Source organism: Arvicola amphibius, chromosome X (genome assembly GCF_903992535.2).
Source record: "Arvicola amphibius chromosome X, mArvAmp1.2, whole genome shotgun sequence".
Classification (NCBI taxonomy): Eukaryota; Metazoa; Chordata; class Mammalia; order Rodentia; family Cricetidae; genus Arvicola; species Arvicola amphibius.
Genome location: NC_052065.1, coordinates 82,333,018 through 82,350,937, shown reverse-complemented (window position 1 = coordinate 82,350,937; position 17,920 = coordinate 82,333,018). Strand labels below are relative to the sequence as shown.

At 35.1% G+C, this 17,920-nt stretch overlaps 1 protein-coding gene across 1 annotated transcript in view; it reads right to left on the bottom strand.

Annotated features, from left to right (window-relative positions):
- Positions 1-17,920, bottom strand: part of Diaph2 (diaphanous related formin 2) — a 778,808-nt gene that overhangs the window by 280,268 nt on the left and 480,620 nt on the right. Inside the window, exon 23 of the mRNA XM_038316977.1 lies at positions 13,340-13,464. Within this exon, the coding sequence (XP_038172905.1) occupies positions 13,340-13,464 (125 nt within the window). The remainder of the gene's footprint in view (positions 1-13,339; positions 13,465-17,920) is intronic.

Below are 17,920 nucleotides of genomic sequence, written 5' to 3'. Positions count from 1 at the left end.
CCATTAATAAAATTATAGAAAAGAATGATAAATGGCATTTCTAAACAACTTTTCAATTTTACAAATCATTTAAAGACTCATTGCTTTATTTATGCTTGCATGTGTATGTATCTGTGTATATACATACATGAATATACAGATACATGCATTTGAAGTGTGTAGAGACCAGATAATGGAGTCAACTGTCTATTTATTGGAGGCATGGTCTTTCACTGATAGAGGAACTTGTATCTTAAGTAGGATGGGCAGGTCCATTTTTTCAGCTGTGTACACAATATAATTAGATGTTTTAGGTTCTGGGTCAGACCCATGGTAAATGAATCTAGGTATCTACTCAGACAACATCAATTTTATAGGTCCAATTCTAATTCACCTTCTAACTGATGACCTCTAGAAAGTTTGCCTAAAATTCTATTAAAAGTTTCAATGATTTTTCCCACTCTTATCCTTAAATAAGTAACTAATATGTAAGCTTCACAAGTTCTAAAACATGTCTTATAATACATACATATATAATCATACCATACACACACAAACACACTCACCATCAAAATTTGATAGGATAAGTAATGATAATTCATATGTTTCCATTTCTAGCACCATATATGCATTTTCACAACGCAATAACTTATCTTCCCACTTTTGCAATACAATAGAATGCAATACAATGGAATACATATATTCCATTGCTTTTTGTATTTGTGTTTAAACTTTATTTATTTGTATGTGTGAATATATGTGCATGATGTGTGTGTGTTTGTGTGTGTGTGCACACGCACGCATGCAAGTGCATGCATGCACACATGCAGACGTCAGACATGGATATCAAGTGTCTTCTCTATGACTCTCCACCTTATTCCCTTGAGACAGAAATTCTACTGAGCCAGAATTAGGCTTCTGGCCAGAAAGCCCCAGTGGTCTTACTGTCCACACTCCACAGAGTGTTAGGGTTAGAGGTGTACATGATTAAACATGGGATTTTACACAAGTTCTGGAATTTCAACTCAGGTCCTAATGATGATACAGCAAATGTACTTATTTACTAAACCATCTTCCCAGCTGAAATTTATTTAACTAAGTAGTTTTATAAATTCTTTGAGAATTTTACACAGTGTGTCTTGATCATATTCATTCCTATTTCTTCTCCTTAACTCTTCCCATATCCACCCTTACTTCCTTATCCACAACTTAATGTACTCTTGTTTAAGATTTCAGGAAACCAACAATTTTATGAGTCATAAAACACACACACACACACAGTTTAATTGTAGTAACTCTACACAGAGGATTTTTTCCCTTAGAAGCCAGAGACTGACAAATAAAACCCCAGTTACAGGTGTAGGATATCTACCTTCAAGTTATTGGTTAGTGGTATCCCCCAAAAAAAAAAAACTCCCTCAAACAAAATAGGTTATTCCTGTTGTTCTTGCTTGTTCACCAGAATTTGTTGGTAAAACCCAATTGCTGAGGATAGCACATAAGTTATTTCTGATTAGGAGGCTTCCTTCCTGCTGGCTAACTTTCAAAGTCCTAGAAGGTGCATTCAGGTTTCTGGGGGTCATCAAAAGTCTAAGCCAGACATGAAACCTGTGAATTGCAATAATTACCAGCACGGCCAGATATGACCACAGGTGCAATAATGGCAAACATATATTATAGGGACAACCAACTGCTTTCAGGTTAGTTTTAATGTTATTTGTTTAGTAATCATCACCTAATAAAATGAATCTACTACCTATAACATAAAGTTTAAAATAAAAAAAAAATAACAGGGGTTGTTCAACAAAAGCTTTCACTTGCTATACATTCCCCAAGACATTACAGGAACTGATAAACCAATAACTGAACAGTTGTCTCTTATAAGGAAAAATACTGATTTGCCTTTCTACATTATGAAAATAGTATATTTTTGAGAGTTTTCTGTAAGAGTATATTTAAAGAAACATACTAATATTACTATTATTACCTATAAAAACTGTATATTTTACTTAACATAATTATAAAAAATTGATAATATTTCAGTCATTTTTAAGTTAATGTAAAACTAAACAAATCCCTTACTCCATTAATATATCTAACTTATGAACCTGTAAATGTAAAAATGGTTTATCTTTGTGTTTATGAATAGATAAATGCATATTCTAGTAATGTAAATTATACACATGAATACCCAAGTTAGACTATTTTTTTCAAGCTTTTTGTATTATTTCCACATCATATGAATGAATCCCATAGACAGGTTTTTAATCTCTTAAAATGTAGCTTCTGGTGGCAAAATGAGAAATTGTCAGGTTGAGGGAACATTAACTCTTTCAGACAAATTAAGTCCCGATTCATGTTCTGAAAAAGATGATTTCCCAGATGAGTCTCCTGTGGCTTGAAAGGGTTTATACACCCTTTAACCAGTGATACATTCTCTTCTCACCATTACCATCATGCACCACATGTCTCTCAAATTCCCTGGACAATGTTTGAAAAATGGAGTTCATGCTCAGTCTAATTTCAGACTGAATTTCAAATGAGCAAGGCTCATCAAACAGAGAAGTCTTGTGCACATGGACTCTCCAAAGCGTAGGCTCCATTCAAAGAGTTCCTAAGAATTCAATTTCTATGAAAGTGTTGGCTAAGACATAATTTTAATATAGGCACTTTAAAATCAGAACATAGTATAAGACTAGCATTAGATAGGTACCAGGGTCCTTTCTCTAGCATTCTCTATTTTCTTGCCAGAATGTTACATTTCATATCATTATACACTAAGCTTTAACTTATTTTTTTTAAAAAAATAACAAAAATCATTTACTAAAGACTTAACTTTCTAGAAAACATCATGTCAGATTTATTGCCAAATACTTAAAGATGAAAAGGAATGCATACATCAAAGGTGTCTATGAGCCAGTGTGCAAAGCAGGCATGTGTATAAACAGAGTACAGGCAAATGAGCAAGTGAGATCATCAAAGTATTAAAATATTATGAGAACACAAGGGACAAGGAAATTAATTTTGATTGCTATGATTAGGAAAGGCTTTCTGGAAGAGATGGTGTAAGTGAGCAGCTAATTTTTAAATTAGTTTACAATCCTTTCAAAAGAACAGTTTTTCCCACTTGAGAGAGATTGTAAGAAGAAGGCAATAAAACAGTTTCACAGGGAACACGTGGAATTCATTTCAGATTGATGAACCTCTCTGAACTCAATGGTGGTATAACTTAATGGTTAGGAACATATGACTTGATGTCTGAAAGACCAAAATTTGGATCAAAATCCTCACTATCATATTTTTCCACTTCTATGATACAACCACATGGTTGATCCATTCTTGTCTTCTCATATTTAAATGAGTTTAATTAAAATAAGCCTAATAGTAGTACTTCACGTAAAAGATTTTCCTTGGAGACAGCATATGGCTGACATAACTGTATAACACACACACACACACACACACACACACAGAGAGAGAGAGAGAGAGAGAGAGAGAGAGAGAGAGAGAGAGAGAGAGAGAGAGAGAGGCGGGGGGGGGGGGCGGAAGGGTGGTGAGACTAGAAGAATGAACATTCCTAACCTAAAAATTTGAATGAAATAAGTACTGCAGAATCAGAATCACTTTGAGCATTGACGTGATGCAACAGGCAAAAAATTCCATACCTGATTTCATGGGATAGGTCCCAGTTAAAATGCAGAAATATTAAATATATTGTATGATTTTACCTTAGGCATATCATCAATCTGAAACCAAACTGAACTCACTTAGACTTGGGCCTCATGGCACAATATATCTTATGCATATACAAATATTTTCAAATCTTCAAACTACTGTGAAGCTTTAAACACTGTAGTCTCAACATTTCTTTTATGTCTATCTGTTATTTGCATTTATTCATAAACATAGTGTTAAGTCTCACAGAAACCTGGGACAAAGGACTCAATTGCCTATTTAACATATCAAAGGGGAAACTGACCAATCTCTCCCAGTCCCTGTTACAGAGTCAGCCTCAGCCTCCTCAGCACTTTTCACCCCCACAGTTACCCTAAACCTCTCTAGCCCAACCAGTTACATTTCCTTTCCCCTTGCTTATCTTCCCTATATAACTTCTTACTAAAAATTTCTCTTGGCCTCTAGGTTCCTCTCTCTTCCTCTCTTGCCCCCTCCCCCTCTGCCTTTCATGTCCTGATCTATTTTATGGTCCCCGTTTAATTTGGACTTCTCCAGAGGCCTCTGGCTGTTCTCTCCCTCATATCTATAAATAAATGTTTTCCTCAACCATACCTAGAAGTAGTCATGTCCTCATTTTCATTCATACAGGATCTCATCCAGCACAGGTTGGCTTCGAACTTACTATGTATCTGAGGGTAACTTTCAGCTTCTGATTCTCATGATTCCATCTCAGGAATGTAAGTTTCTGCTGTGCAATGGACTGCTCTACAGCCTCCTGCTTGGTAGGCAGTTACTCTATCATCTTGTCTACATCTCCAGTTTTTAGTCTGAAGCACTTCATTAACTTCATTAGGATACTAATTTGTGATTTTATTTAATTATATATATATATATGTATAATGATTGTATATCACAATCACTAAAGAGTTAAAAAAAACTCTTTATCAAAGCAACTCTGAGTCTGCTTTTTTATCTTAGGCTCACCTTTAGGCTCTGTGCCCTAGAATAGCTCAGATTTATCAAGAATTATTTTATGTCTCTGTACCAATTCCATTGTTGGTATGTGACCACACTCTTCATGTGGCCAAATACCTCATTCCCACCTTTTATTTCTTAGTACTTCAGCCTGGCTTCTGGTGTAGCCAGAATTTCTATGACCTTCACTTCAATCTTTTACCAATAGTCTGTTCTTAATTTCCACTGTGTTCCATCATTACAAATCTCCACTTGCCCTTATGTATGTGAATTTCAGTTGTACACTCATGGGTTTTTTTCCACTAGTGTAATAGTTCATGAATAAATTCTGCCTGTACATTATTTGGCTCTGGTGGGTTTTTTTTTTGATAATTGCTGCTATCATTACTATTTAGTTGCCATTTCTAATTTTTATTGGGCACATATTACCTCCTATTAATGTTCTAATTTAATTTAAAATCCCCCAGATCATACTGAACAGCCTAGAGTCTTGTCGCTGGTTGGACAAAGTAATCTACTATGGAAATACACCCTTGAATGAAAAAGAAATAAGAGAGAGAGGAAGGGAAATATGACTGCTTATAAGTATGGTAGAGGAGAAAATTTATTAAAGTTATGTGGGAAATCATAGCCAGAGGCAGGCACATCTGGGAGAGTTTAGAGAGGACTTTTCCCTGAGCCAGGCCATGTGGGGAGAAGAGGAGGGAAAGGGGAGAGAGAGGACCAGGTGCAGCAGCCAGAAGGCCAAAAGTTACAAAGAGAGCAAGCAAAGAAAATGGTTTGATTATATAGCAGAGAGCAACACAGCTCCCTGGGCTGGAAAGTTAGGGGGCAGAGTATGCTAGCCATACCCTGGAACAGGGAGGGACTGACACAGAAAGAACCTTGAGGCCAGGTCTTCTTTGATATGCTAAACGGGCACCTCAACCATTTGTCCCAGGTTTGAAACTTTATAATCCCCACCTCAGGCGTATTTATTTTTTTAAAGAAGCAATGATAAATTATTTGGATTTTGAAAACAATTTCCTTTCCAATGCAAACATTATGTCCATGGGTTTCCCCCTCTACCCTTAAGAGAAACAAAATTCTATGCTTTCTCTTATTCAAGCTGCTAAATGAAACAAAAAAAATTCTTAGTTTGAATTTCCTAATTTTTTTTTTTTCAGTTTGGACAGAGTCAGCTGTGGTAACACTTTCTCTAGTGAAGCCTGAAATTCTGCAATGTCCAATCATTAAAAAAGAAAAAAAATCCTTGTTTTTTGTTTTTGTTTTGTCAATTCCATATGGCATTTGCTTTACAAAGAATGGATTGTCTTCCCACTTAAAACCTATTATTGGCTTGTGCTAAAAGTCTACTGTGTACGATGTGATACTTCTGGCTGAATTATAGCTGAATTTTCCATCGATTTTAAAATATTCTCCTAATAAAGAAGAGTGTAATAAAAATGAACATAATGAAGGCGCTGTGGTGACCCCAAATCTGTTCCGAATTGTCTGCAAAGGACAATGTGCTTCCTCAGGAAGTTGATTTGTAACTACTTCAAATGACTCTCCCTCACACCATGCGGAAATCCCAGGTGTTGATAGTTAGTTGACAGGGTGTTAATGTCATTAACATTCTGTCAGCTCTTCTTGTCAATGTGTTAATGGTGCTCCTGCTGCTCAGTCACTCTAGGTTCTCCAGTTGGGGAAATGATTTAGCTAGCAGTCAATCAAAAAGCTAAGTTGATTTTGGGCCAGAGACAGCCTTGCCATTGACAAAATCTGTGTGAGTACATGTGTTAAGAAATTTGTCAACAGAGTATAAGCAGTAAGGTCAACACTGAGATTAATGTGCCTTGTAAGACAGACGTAGATGTCTAACACAGCACATACATAAAAGTAGAAGAAAACAGGGCATGGTGGTACACAGCTTTAAACCCAGCACTCTAGAGGCAGAAGCAGGCAGATCTCTGTGATTTGGAGGTCAGTCTGGTGTATGTAGAGTGGTTCAGGCAGGACAGGGCTATGAGACACTGTCTCAAAAAACAAAACCAAAAAACAGTTTGACTAAAAGTACAAACATCTCTCTTTTTAGGAATGAGTTTCTTTCCTGCCTGAAAAAGCCTGGCACAGTAACTAAAATAATTCTTTTTGAGAGCCCGTGAAGGAAAGAAGGCAGAAAGGGAGGTGATGAGAGCAAATACCATATATCAGGTCTCAGAGCACATTACCACAGAGCAGGATGCTTTAGAAAACCATTGTGACCAGAAGGAAAATAGAAAGGCCACAGAAACGAGATCTTTTAGCCTTTCTACTGACTTAGCCCAAGGATGCAGATCAGTGAAAGTAAAATTTACCTCCCTCAACAAGGAAGGTTAATAGCATTTGCCTTCACCACAGGTGAAAGTCGTCTATCTTGCTTCATAGTGTATCTTGAGTGGGGGCTATTAATGTATACACACGAAAGAATCTTGTTAAGCCTCCTCTCCCTATACATGATTAACAACATTTCATACCACTTTTATCTAATCACTTTTCTCTAGAATTAGGCACTGTCATCAGACAGTATGTAAATGGACATTTCCTCTGGAGCCTTCTTGTCTGGAAGGCTCCTTTGACACATAAAGCAGTTAAACAAATTTCTCATGTTCTTCTCTTGTTAATCTGTCTTTGGTTACAGTTGTCAACCATCAATCATATCATAGGTATACAAAAATTATTAGGTTTTCTTTTCTAAACACAGAAACAAAACAAACAACCCAACTCTTCCACAATTACAGTGCTGGCTGAGGTTACAATGTTGCACATAATATCAATGACACCACAGGTCTTGGAAGAAAAGGCCTATGATTGGCAAGTTCATTCTCAGAGCACTATCTCATGTCTCTCAAGCTTGGGTTAGTTTTCAAAGAATAGTTAGGAGGCTATGATTCTAAACCACAGGTCACCAATATCCTATCCTCAGTAGGCTTCAAATGCAGACACAGACCTCCTGGTAACTTTAAAAGATGAAGAGAGAGGACCTTTGAAATGAATTAAGAATGTGGAATGATGGAAAGTAACTTTATGAGTTATTGAAATTATCCTGACATAACTGTAGATACATACATAGCTATAGCTAATTTTATCAGTAGAGATAGAAATTATTCCTCACTTAATAAACAAGAACTTTAAAAACACCAAATATATAAAATTAGGTCATCTGACAAATAGTAAACATTTAATCAATGACAGTTAATTATCAACACTAATTATTTATGAGTTTCCATCCCTAATCAAGAAGCTATCTTCAGTTGGTACCTGCTTACAGAGGAAATTTTGTCTTCACCAATGTTGCCTTGTGGTGATGTTTTGTTTGTGCTATAACAAGTAAATCTTACCTGAGGATCATAGTGTGGAGCAAGCCACTAGTTAGTCTTAGAGGCCAGGCAGTGGTGGTACACACCTTTAATCCCAGCATGGGAGACAGAGGCAGCCACATGAGTTCAAGGTCACCCTGTGCAACACTAGATTGATTCAGTCTCAAAGAGAAACATCCAGGCAGTGGTGACTCACACCTTTAATCCCGGTACTTGTGAGTCACATGCCTTTAATCCCAATACTAGGGAGATAGAGATAGGAAAGGATATGGCTGGGCAGAGAGAGGAATATAAATTAGGAGGAGACAGAAGCTCATCATATTAACTCTGAGGACTTGCAGAGACAGGATGTCCAATTTGGTTTGAAGAGTTGGTAGAGGTAAGAACTAGTGGCTGGCTGATCTGATTCTCTGATCTTTTGGCATCTGACATGGGGATTTTATTATTAAAATCAATTAGAATTTGTGCTACACTTCAAGATAGGTCACATACATGTTTTTTGTCTTACTGGCCTTTTGCTTATATAATTTGGTTTTCAATTTTGTGTTTTGGTGGGGTGTTTTGTGTGTTCGCATGTTTGTGTTTATTGTTTGTTTCTTTTAAAGATTTATTTATTTATTATGTATACAGCATTCTGCCTGCATGTATGCCTGCACACCAGAAGAGGGCACTGGATTTCATCAGAGATGGTTGTGAGCCACAATGTGGTTGCTGGGAATTGAACTCCGGACCTCTGGAAGAGCAGCCAGTGCTCTTAACCTCTGAGCCTCTCCAGCTCCTATTGTTTGTTTTTTAAAGAGAGAGAAAGAAAGGTTATGGAATTGGGTGGGTAGGGAAGTAGAGAGGATCTGGGAAAAGCTGGTGGAAGAGAAAAGACTAATCAGAACATTGGATGCCAAAAACTGTTTTTGAATATAAAACAGCAAAAAAGAACAAAAAACCAAAACCAACCAACCAATCCAAAATCAAAACAAACCACACTATTCAATGATTATTTTAAGAAGAAAAACCTAAAAAAAATCCTAGCAACCTATTTATTTCAACTCCCATTCAAATATATATATATATATATATATATATATATATATATATATACAGCTTGTTCATATAGGACTTGGTTAACATGCAAGTAGCTTAGAGCTAGATGCCCAAAACAAACAAACAAACAAACAACAACAAAACTTCCAAGACTAGGGTTGTGATGAACATGTTAGCACTGAAAAACAAATATTTCCATGACAGATGATTGTTCAATTTTATGGTTATATATAAATGTGCATGCTGAATCTATTTATTTTCCTTTTTTGGAGACTCATGAAGCATATTCTGGTCTTGACATCCTGATACTCTATCCATCACCTTCCAACTGCTAGGATTACAGATCTGGACACTGTGATTGGCTCTTTGTTTATAACCCATAAAATTAATTTCATTTGTTTTGATCTTCTCATTTTTGGGATGTAGAAAATTCTACCCCAAATATGGCAGCTTTACATTATTTATGTCTTTCACAATAAAATATCTGTGATTCAGCAATTCATAAGTGATAGAAATTTCTCATAGTTCTGGAGGCAAAGAATCCAGGACAAAGACACCAACAAATTAATTTCTGGTGGTTATGGGTTATGCCTTACTGCTGTGTCTTCCTATGGCAGAGTCCCAAAGGAACAAAGTGGTCTCTGTGTGTGTGTGTGGGGGGGATCTGCTCTTTTTTTTTCTCTAGTGTTTTTATGAGGAACAAATTTCACACATCAAAGAAGAGTTCTTATTCTTACAACTAATCACTTTCAAAAGGCACCACTGTTCTATACTGTTATACTGAAGATCATGTGTCAACAGAAACTATGGATGAGACACAGATATGCAGGCCATAGCAAGAGGAATAATGAGAGATATAAACTGAAGGAGAATGAGGTAAACTTAAAGGACAGAACCTTCTGAAGTAGGTCACAAAACTATAATTGCCTAACTCTTCATCTCAGCATCTGGCCATAAAGAAGCTATAACAATCATTCTCCTTGTCTTCCCTAGTCCTCTGACATGTGACAGGTGTCTTGCCTTCTACTTAGAGATAAGCAATGTTATGTAAAGAAGGCAAGAAGTATCTAAACAAACATCTTGCTAGATCATTTCTCATCCCTCCAATTAATTACGGTTGGATCACATCTTTTCAACTTCAATTCAGACTTCTATGTAACTGTCCATAAAAAAAAGCCAGTTCTCCTTTGTTTTTTTCTCAGAGTGCTCCCTCCTGTAGCAGGTAATACATTTATTAACTTTATAGATCCTCTTTTAATCTGTCTTTTTATAGGCGTGTTAAGTCATGCATTGTACAATGGGAGAGAAAAGAGAATTTTTTCTTCCCTACACTGTTTTATTCTGAGTCAGAAATAAACAATTTAGATAGGAAAGGAGAAACAAAAGTGACATTCTTGTTTATAAAGCTGTTGGCTTCAAGAAGCTAGAAGTAGGGCAGCTACATTTACAAGAGAACATTTCCTTTAAAATTTTTGAGACAATGTTTTATGATATAGCTCAGGTTGGACTGGAACTAATGGTAATATTCCCGCTATAGTCTTAAAACCACTGGGATTTTAAGCTTGGATCACCACACTGGTATCTTGAGGTTTATCTATTTTTGTAGCTTTAAACAAACAATTACTTTAGAATATATGGATCATAACTTTTAAAATTGACCATACGTTTTTTAAATGCAAGATTTAAAACAGTAATTTAATGCTACTTAAATACTTGATGACATTTATATGGAGAATTCTTTAGAAATAATAGTAAGGAAATATTACTATTTCTTAACAATATTTTTCTAGATGAGGAAAGTCAAAGAAGGGGTTTGGATTCCCTAATTTCCAATGACTTTACAAACAATTACTGAGTGTCTAGAGTACGCTAGGTGGTACATATTTGATAGGTACATATAATCTCTGGTAAAGGAAGAGTATATAGAAAGATTATAAATGCCAGGCTGCCAGCATATTAAGGTTGAGCTTCCAATTGTGTACATTGCAGTAGTCAATGGACTGACAATGTCTAGATATAATAAGCATTGAATTAATGTTGTGAAAGAGTAACGGTAAGCACAAGGCGGTTGGACATAGCCTGACTTGGTGATCTAGTGAAGATTCAACTCACATGTTCAGAAGCCATCCTCATAGTGCTGTTGCTAGTTACAGAGGCCATAGGCATGGGAGTGCTGTCCCTGCCCATTTTTTTAACTTCAAGTTCTTACAGAAAGATTATAGTTCATTAGGTAAAGTACTGCCATATTTGCGCTGTGGTTACTTAAAGGATCTGAAACAAAATTATTGGCAGATGACAGAACCACAAAGAGTCCTATATCACTCATGGGAACATGGTATTCATTGTAAAACAGAATCCAGAGAGATGGCTCAGTGATTATGAGAACTGGATATTCTTCCAAAGAACCTTAGTTAGGTTCTAATGTACTATGTCAGCCATGTTTTTCATCTCTTTGATCAATGGACAGAAAAGTACCAGAAATACTCAAAATACAGCATACATATGATCTTTTTGCATTTTGCTTGTATCTTTTTAGAAGATGAACTTCTCCCTAAGCACTCCTGCAGAGTTCTGAACAAGACTAATCTGAGCAATAATTTCACTAGTATAATTTATTAATTCAAAATTTTTAGCACACTAATATCCTCCTTTTCTGTAATAAATTACCATATTTTTCTTGATATGAACTGTAAGGTGAGAGTCTCATACATCTTACTACATTTCCAATCCCCTTGTGGACAAAAAGTCACACTTGAGTAGCACTTAAATGAGAATAGTTGTTCATCTGTAACATACAGATATAGAAAGTTGTGGATTTCAGAGAAATAAAATAGAGAGTCCAGGCCAAGCTCATGAGGTTTTGAAATTTGTTTTTTCTTCCCTCCCTCCCTCCCTCCCTCCCTCCCTCCCTCCCTCCCTCCCTCCCTCCCTCCCTTCTCTTTCTTTTCCAAAATGAGCATCATGTTGCATGCTGTTTTAGGGACATAAGCCAATTTTAAAAGAAAATACTCCATAGAACAAGGAGATCTCAAATTGACTTCAAAAAATATGAGACAAGAGTCAAAATTAAAAAGTAAAAAAGGTATGCTTCCGGCCAATGGACAATATGACATGTTTGAAATAAAAATAAGTCTAATCACCAATGAAGCAAAAGGTTATATTAATTCCAATGTGGCCAGTTATATAACCCAAGGCTAGACAAGGACTTCCTGCTTGTAATGGTTCACTAATTTGCTATTCCAATATTCCTATTAACAAATATAGCATCACTAAAGGACCATATATCACTACTTTATGAGGCAAAAAATAAGTGGAAAATAAATTTTTATATAAATGCCAAGTACCAGTCTTAAGTAATTTTTAGGCTTGGCACCATAACGCCTAAGTTGGTTAGGAAAGAAACACAGGAGAGGAGAAAAAGGCCATAGATTTAACCTTGAAAGAAGGTGACTGCCATACAGTTGTTGAAGGAATTTACTTATTATCTGATAAAGAAATTGCAGTATTTATTCCCTCTAGAGATATAAACTAGTGAATCAATCTGCAGTTCAAGATACTTATTTAAACCCAGAGGAGGAGGATATAGCTTTTACTTCTGAAGATCCAGAATAAAAAAATAATAAAAAACAGCTCTGAATGTAGTTTATCTTCAAACAACAGCTTGAACATTAAACAATTCAAACTAAATGTAGTTGCTCAATTCTCCTTTAAAATTCATATATACATACACATAATTTACCAGTATATTGTATGTAAAATGTGAATTTCCTAAGTGTCTATGTAGCAAGAAATATTTACTTTTTCTTTCTTTCTTATAGTTACAGGTCAATTTGTTTCTCTTTCCACTCATATATCTATCCATTTAGTTTTCAATCTACTGATATTAGTAATCCTCTCATCGCTTCTCAAAATGCATGTATATCCTCAGAAAATGCAAGTGAACACACCCAGAAAAGAAAAAAAATATAAACCCTCCCCACAAAATTATTTTCTCATGATGATTTTATCCTTAAGCATTTGGCTACAAAAGAGGATTATTTGTTTTGTTCTTTCAGGTATAATCAGAGATCCTAAGACTTACCTTGCATATCTTGTGGGCTTTCAAATAAAATTTGTCTTTGAGAAATGGCAATTTTTCTAATTGTTCCTTTGCATACTCTACCAGGTTCAAAACATTGTGAAATAAAATTTATATTGCTAATATAAAAAACAGCTCAGCTTACACACAAATTCATCTACTGTTGTAGGCTAGTACAACTAACCACACATGAAATAGATGAATAGACAGCTACCCAGACAAACACATAAACAAATGCTTAAATAAAGGATATCATCATCTTTTCCACAAACTTATCACGGTGACTTTCTGCTTTGGGGAAATTCTTGATGTCACGCTCCAGATGAAGAATGTTTTGTTCCATCGCTGCAAGGTTGCTCTTGAGAATTTGAGCTGAAACTAAAGAACAATGTGCAAAGTGTTTAGCATCTAATACTAGGTATTCTACTAAACAACTAAAAACACTATCTGCTAAAGGCTTTTTTTAATGTGGAGAACTGTTTCATAAAGTCACTTCACATTTTTCTGAATTACGGCTCATAAAAATTCTACTCTCTATGAAGTAAATGAAAATGTGTAATGTGATATACCAAATCATCATATTTAATATGGGAATGTCACAGTTTTACTCAGCCATTAGTTCAGATGAACCTATTCCTACTTAAATTTATCGATGGAACACCTAATATTTCATTCTTTAAAATCTAAAATTGAAGATTAAAGAGAAATTAAGGTTCAAAGAGAACTTATCTTATTAATGCATGTCCTTGGTTATATAAATGATTTAAGATTAAATTATATAAAAGAATGAAATGTTTGCTTCTTTGGAAAACCCTGAGTTTTATAAACCAACACCTGTCGTAAAAATTCCCATCTTTAAGATTTCATACTTAAGAGAGCTATGTAAAGTAACTGTTGACATGGAAGGCAAGTTTAGAGCAAACCTTATGCACAAACATATACACACCCACAAAGGTTCAGCATGCCCTCAAATACTATCATTAGACAATTTAATTACTCCTAATATTCTCTGCTCTTTTCCTTTTCTTTCATTGACAACTAATAATTGTATCCCAAACTGCTCCTAAATAAAGGTATACTCTCTGGATCTCCCATGGTGCTGTCATTTCAGGAGTAAACTAAAAAAAGAAGAAAATATCTAACAATTTTCTACTATATTACTATATGACTTTGAACTGATTGTGTACAGAGACACTTCTCTCAGTACCAACAGAATCTGAGGAAATTCTAGTTGAGGAGACAAGGGAATAGTTACAACTTGATACATAGCCTATGACACTGGTTTTTAAATCCATACCTCTGAAACAGTTTCCACTAAAGAATATGAAATACACAAAAAGAAAAACAGTTTTATTCTAGTAAATTTTGTCTGTTTTAGAGATACATCAGAATCATAATGAAAAATTTAAGAGACTGACTAAATCTACCCTCTGGCAAAATTCAGATTATTGTGATCCAAATTCATCACCCTGACAAGTTTACCTTTATAATTCAACAAGGAGAAATCAACTTAATATACACGGAAGTTCAAGAGACTGAAAATCAAATACTAACACTGAAGATTATTTTTTTATATTAACTTGTCAGTATAAATAGTTGTGTCCAATATAGATTTTTTTTTGTTTAGATCTGGGAAGTTGGAAAGTATTCCTTATTAGAGAAGTTGAAGAACTGTTCTGCCTTGCCAAAACAAAGGATGAGTTTATTGAAAAGCAAACCATTCTAATTTTAATTTTAAAACTAAATTTTTTATCATACGTTCTTACTTTGTAGTCTCCTCAACTATTCAAAAGGTTTCTCTTTTCCCATTCTAAGAGATTCATGGAAAAACAAAATATGTGAAATTGACTGGGTATTGAGTCACTTGGGTTACAAGAACATGGTATGTGTGTTAAGACATAGTAGTCTAATCTATGGTAGTGACATGTACCCTCTTTGGAAGCAGAGATAAGGAGCATTATGATCTATGAAGAGGAACAGAGGGAGGAAAAATAGCCCTCCACTCCCAGTGTATTACATTGTGCACAGCCATTTTCTTTGTTCTTCCACTCACATATGTTTACAATACTCCATTTTTCACCAAATCAGCCAAAAGCCAATGTTGAAGTTTAATTCTCTTAGAAAAGCTCCCATGTAATACAAAATCTCAATAAATTTGCAATCTTTTGTTAACATATGTTTTCTTATTGAACTTTGAATAAACCAATATTTTAAGAAGTGTTCTTACCAATTTGCATGTCAGATCCTCAATTTTACATAAATTTGTCCAGATCTGTGTTCTAAAATTCTCTACAATTCATTGTCATCTTCTATGTCGCTCCTTAATTTGTCTTATAATTCTTAAATCTTGAGCCATGGCTGGGGTTTAGAACCAATATTATTGGCATGCTGAGTACTTGGACCTCAGGAGACTGAAAAGCCTCAGAAACAACTTCTTGATCTCTTATCCTGACATCTCCTGAATGACAGTTACTGAATCTATTTTTTTCTCTTTCCAATGTAACTATCTCATAGAAAGTAGAAATCTTCTTCCCCCAAACGAGTCACATTATCTAGAAAGGTCGCTTTTTTTTTATCTTGAAGAGGTTCATTTGGGAGGAGTGATGTTTCATACGTGGGAGGAAGGATTGCTATACAAGAAGTCTATCAGATTCATGGAAAGTCTTGATGTGTTGCCCCCTCCATTTTATTAGTGTCAATTGTACAAATGACACTTCTATATGGGCCTTTGTTCATAAAGGTTCCCATGTCTTACAAAGTGCTAATTACATTAGCTATGCTTTCCTTTTGTTAAGCTGTCTTGTATATATAGGTGTTGATCATTATTATGCTTATAATGAATGGTCTGTGGCTCCATGTAAGATGGCAATGGTAAGACAAATTCTTAAGTCTTTGCTTTTCCTTTTGTATTTACCCCTGTACTTTATACATAACACTCAATAAACGATTATTGAATAAGCATATTTTAAGAAATGCTGTTTTATATTTATGCCCATTTCTTTTCTTTTTTTTTTTTTTTTTGGTTTTTCGAGACAGGGTTTCTCTGCAGCTTTTTTTTTTTTTTTTTTTTTAGAGCCTGTCCTGGAACTAGCTCTTGTAGACCAGGCTGGCCTCGAACTCACAGAGATCTGCCTGCCTCTGCCTCCCGAGTGCTGGGATTAAAGGCGTGAGCCACCACCACCCGGCTATTTATGCCCATTTCTATAGTTAAGATTGTAGCAGAGGTTATACATGATAATGATTAGCAGTTAATATATCAACTATTATACAACCATAAAAAAGGCAGAATTGAAATCTGCCTATAAATAAACATAAGACGGAGGGCTGCAGGACATACTTAGACAATGGTAATGCCAGAAAAAGAGAGAAGAAAAGTAATGGAAAACTTTATTAGTTTCTCTGTACTACATTTGTAATGAATTATTAGTATTGTAACCAAAAGACAGGATAAAATGCTTGAGACATAACCTACCTTACATGAAATTGTAAGCATTTGCAGCATTACATAACATATTTTTTGGAATTTACCCAAGAGATGCCCAATCATACTACAAAAGCATTTGCTCAACTATGTTCTATACAGCATTATTTGTAATAGCCAGATCCTGGAAACAACTTAGATGCCCTTCAGTGGAAGAATGGATGAAGAAACTGTGGAATATATACATGCTAGAATACTACTCAGCGGTAAAAAACAATGACATCTTGAATTTTGTAGGCAAATGGATGGAAATAGAAAACACTATTCTGAGTGAGGTAACCCAGACCCAAAAAGATGAACATGGGATGTACTCACTCATAATCGGTTTCTAGCCATAATTAAAGGACATCGAGCCTACATTGGGGAAAATTATTTAGAATTTGATTTAGGAACTCATATTAAAGGGAAATCAGAAAAAAGGTCATTTATATAGTCAAGATCCCTGTAAAACAGAGCTTATGATACAGTTTACTTATTAGTGTTTTATTGAGTTTGGCGGTGAGAGTGGATAATTTCAGAAAAATAGGCATGAAGAATAAAAGGAAGAAAGCAAATATAAGAAGGTTAAGTTATAGAGCTGGCCATAGCTTTACAACTACAGCTTGTTGCTTAGTGTCTCAGAGTCTTTCCACTACTCATAATTTCATGAGCATGAAACCTATACCATCCCTTGGTATGCTTAAAAGACCACTGGATTTGTTTAATGTTTTGATGCTAATATTTTTGAAAATATTTTTTCAGTACCAGCCCACATTGCCAATTTCACTTTGGGTTTTTATAAATTATATAGATGATCTTTACCTCCATATGAAACAAAAGTATCTAAAAAGAGTGGGCTGGAGGAATACCTATTTCACCACATTCTGGCTTATTTTAAAAAAATGCTTCCAAAAGTATTAACAGACTTCTTTGGCCTGGGTTCAGAGTTGTGCCTATGTTTATGTTACCAAAAGTTTACCTAGCAAATCTATGGTATACACATACTAGATTCAAAATACAGTATTCCTTATAACCGAAGTGGCTTGGTTAGTTTGGGATATTTTGACAATTTATATCATTAATACCAAAATCAGCATACTCAATCTCTCACTTATTAGTCCTAAAATTGCTTTGTGAAACAGTAATCAAGTCTACTACTCTTGACTTGCAGGAAAAGTATTGGTTACATCTTCTAAGTCAAGTCAAACTATAACCCATTTCTTCAACTAGTCTTTTCAAGGGATGCAATTCCTTGTATATGCCATTATCCTCCCCCCAGCATAAAATTATATTGTACATATGATACTAAGAATTAAACAGTGCAGTCATAATCTAAGAAAATAAGGAGGCACCTCCCTTACGCCTTATCCTTAC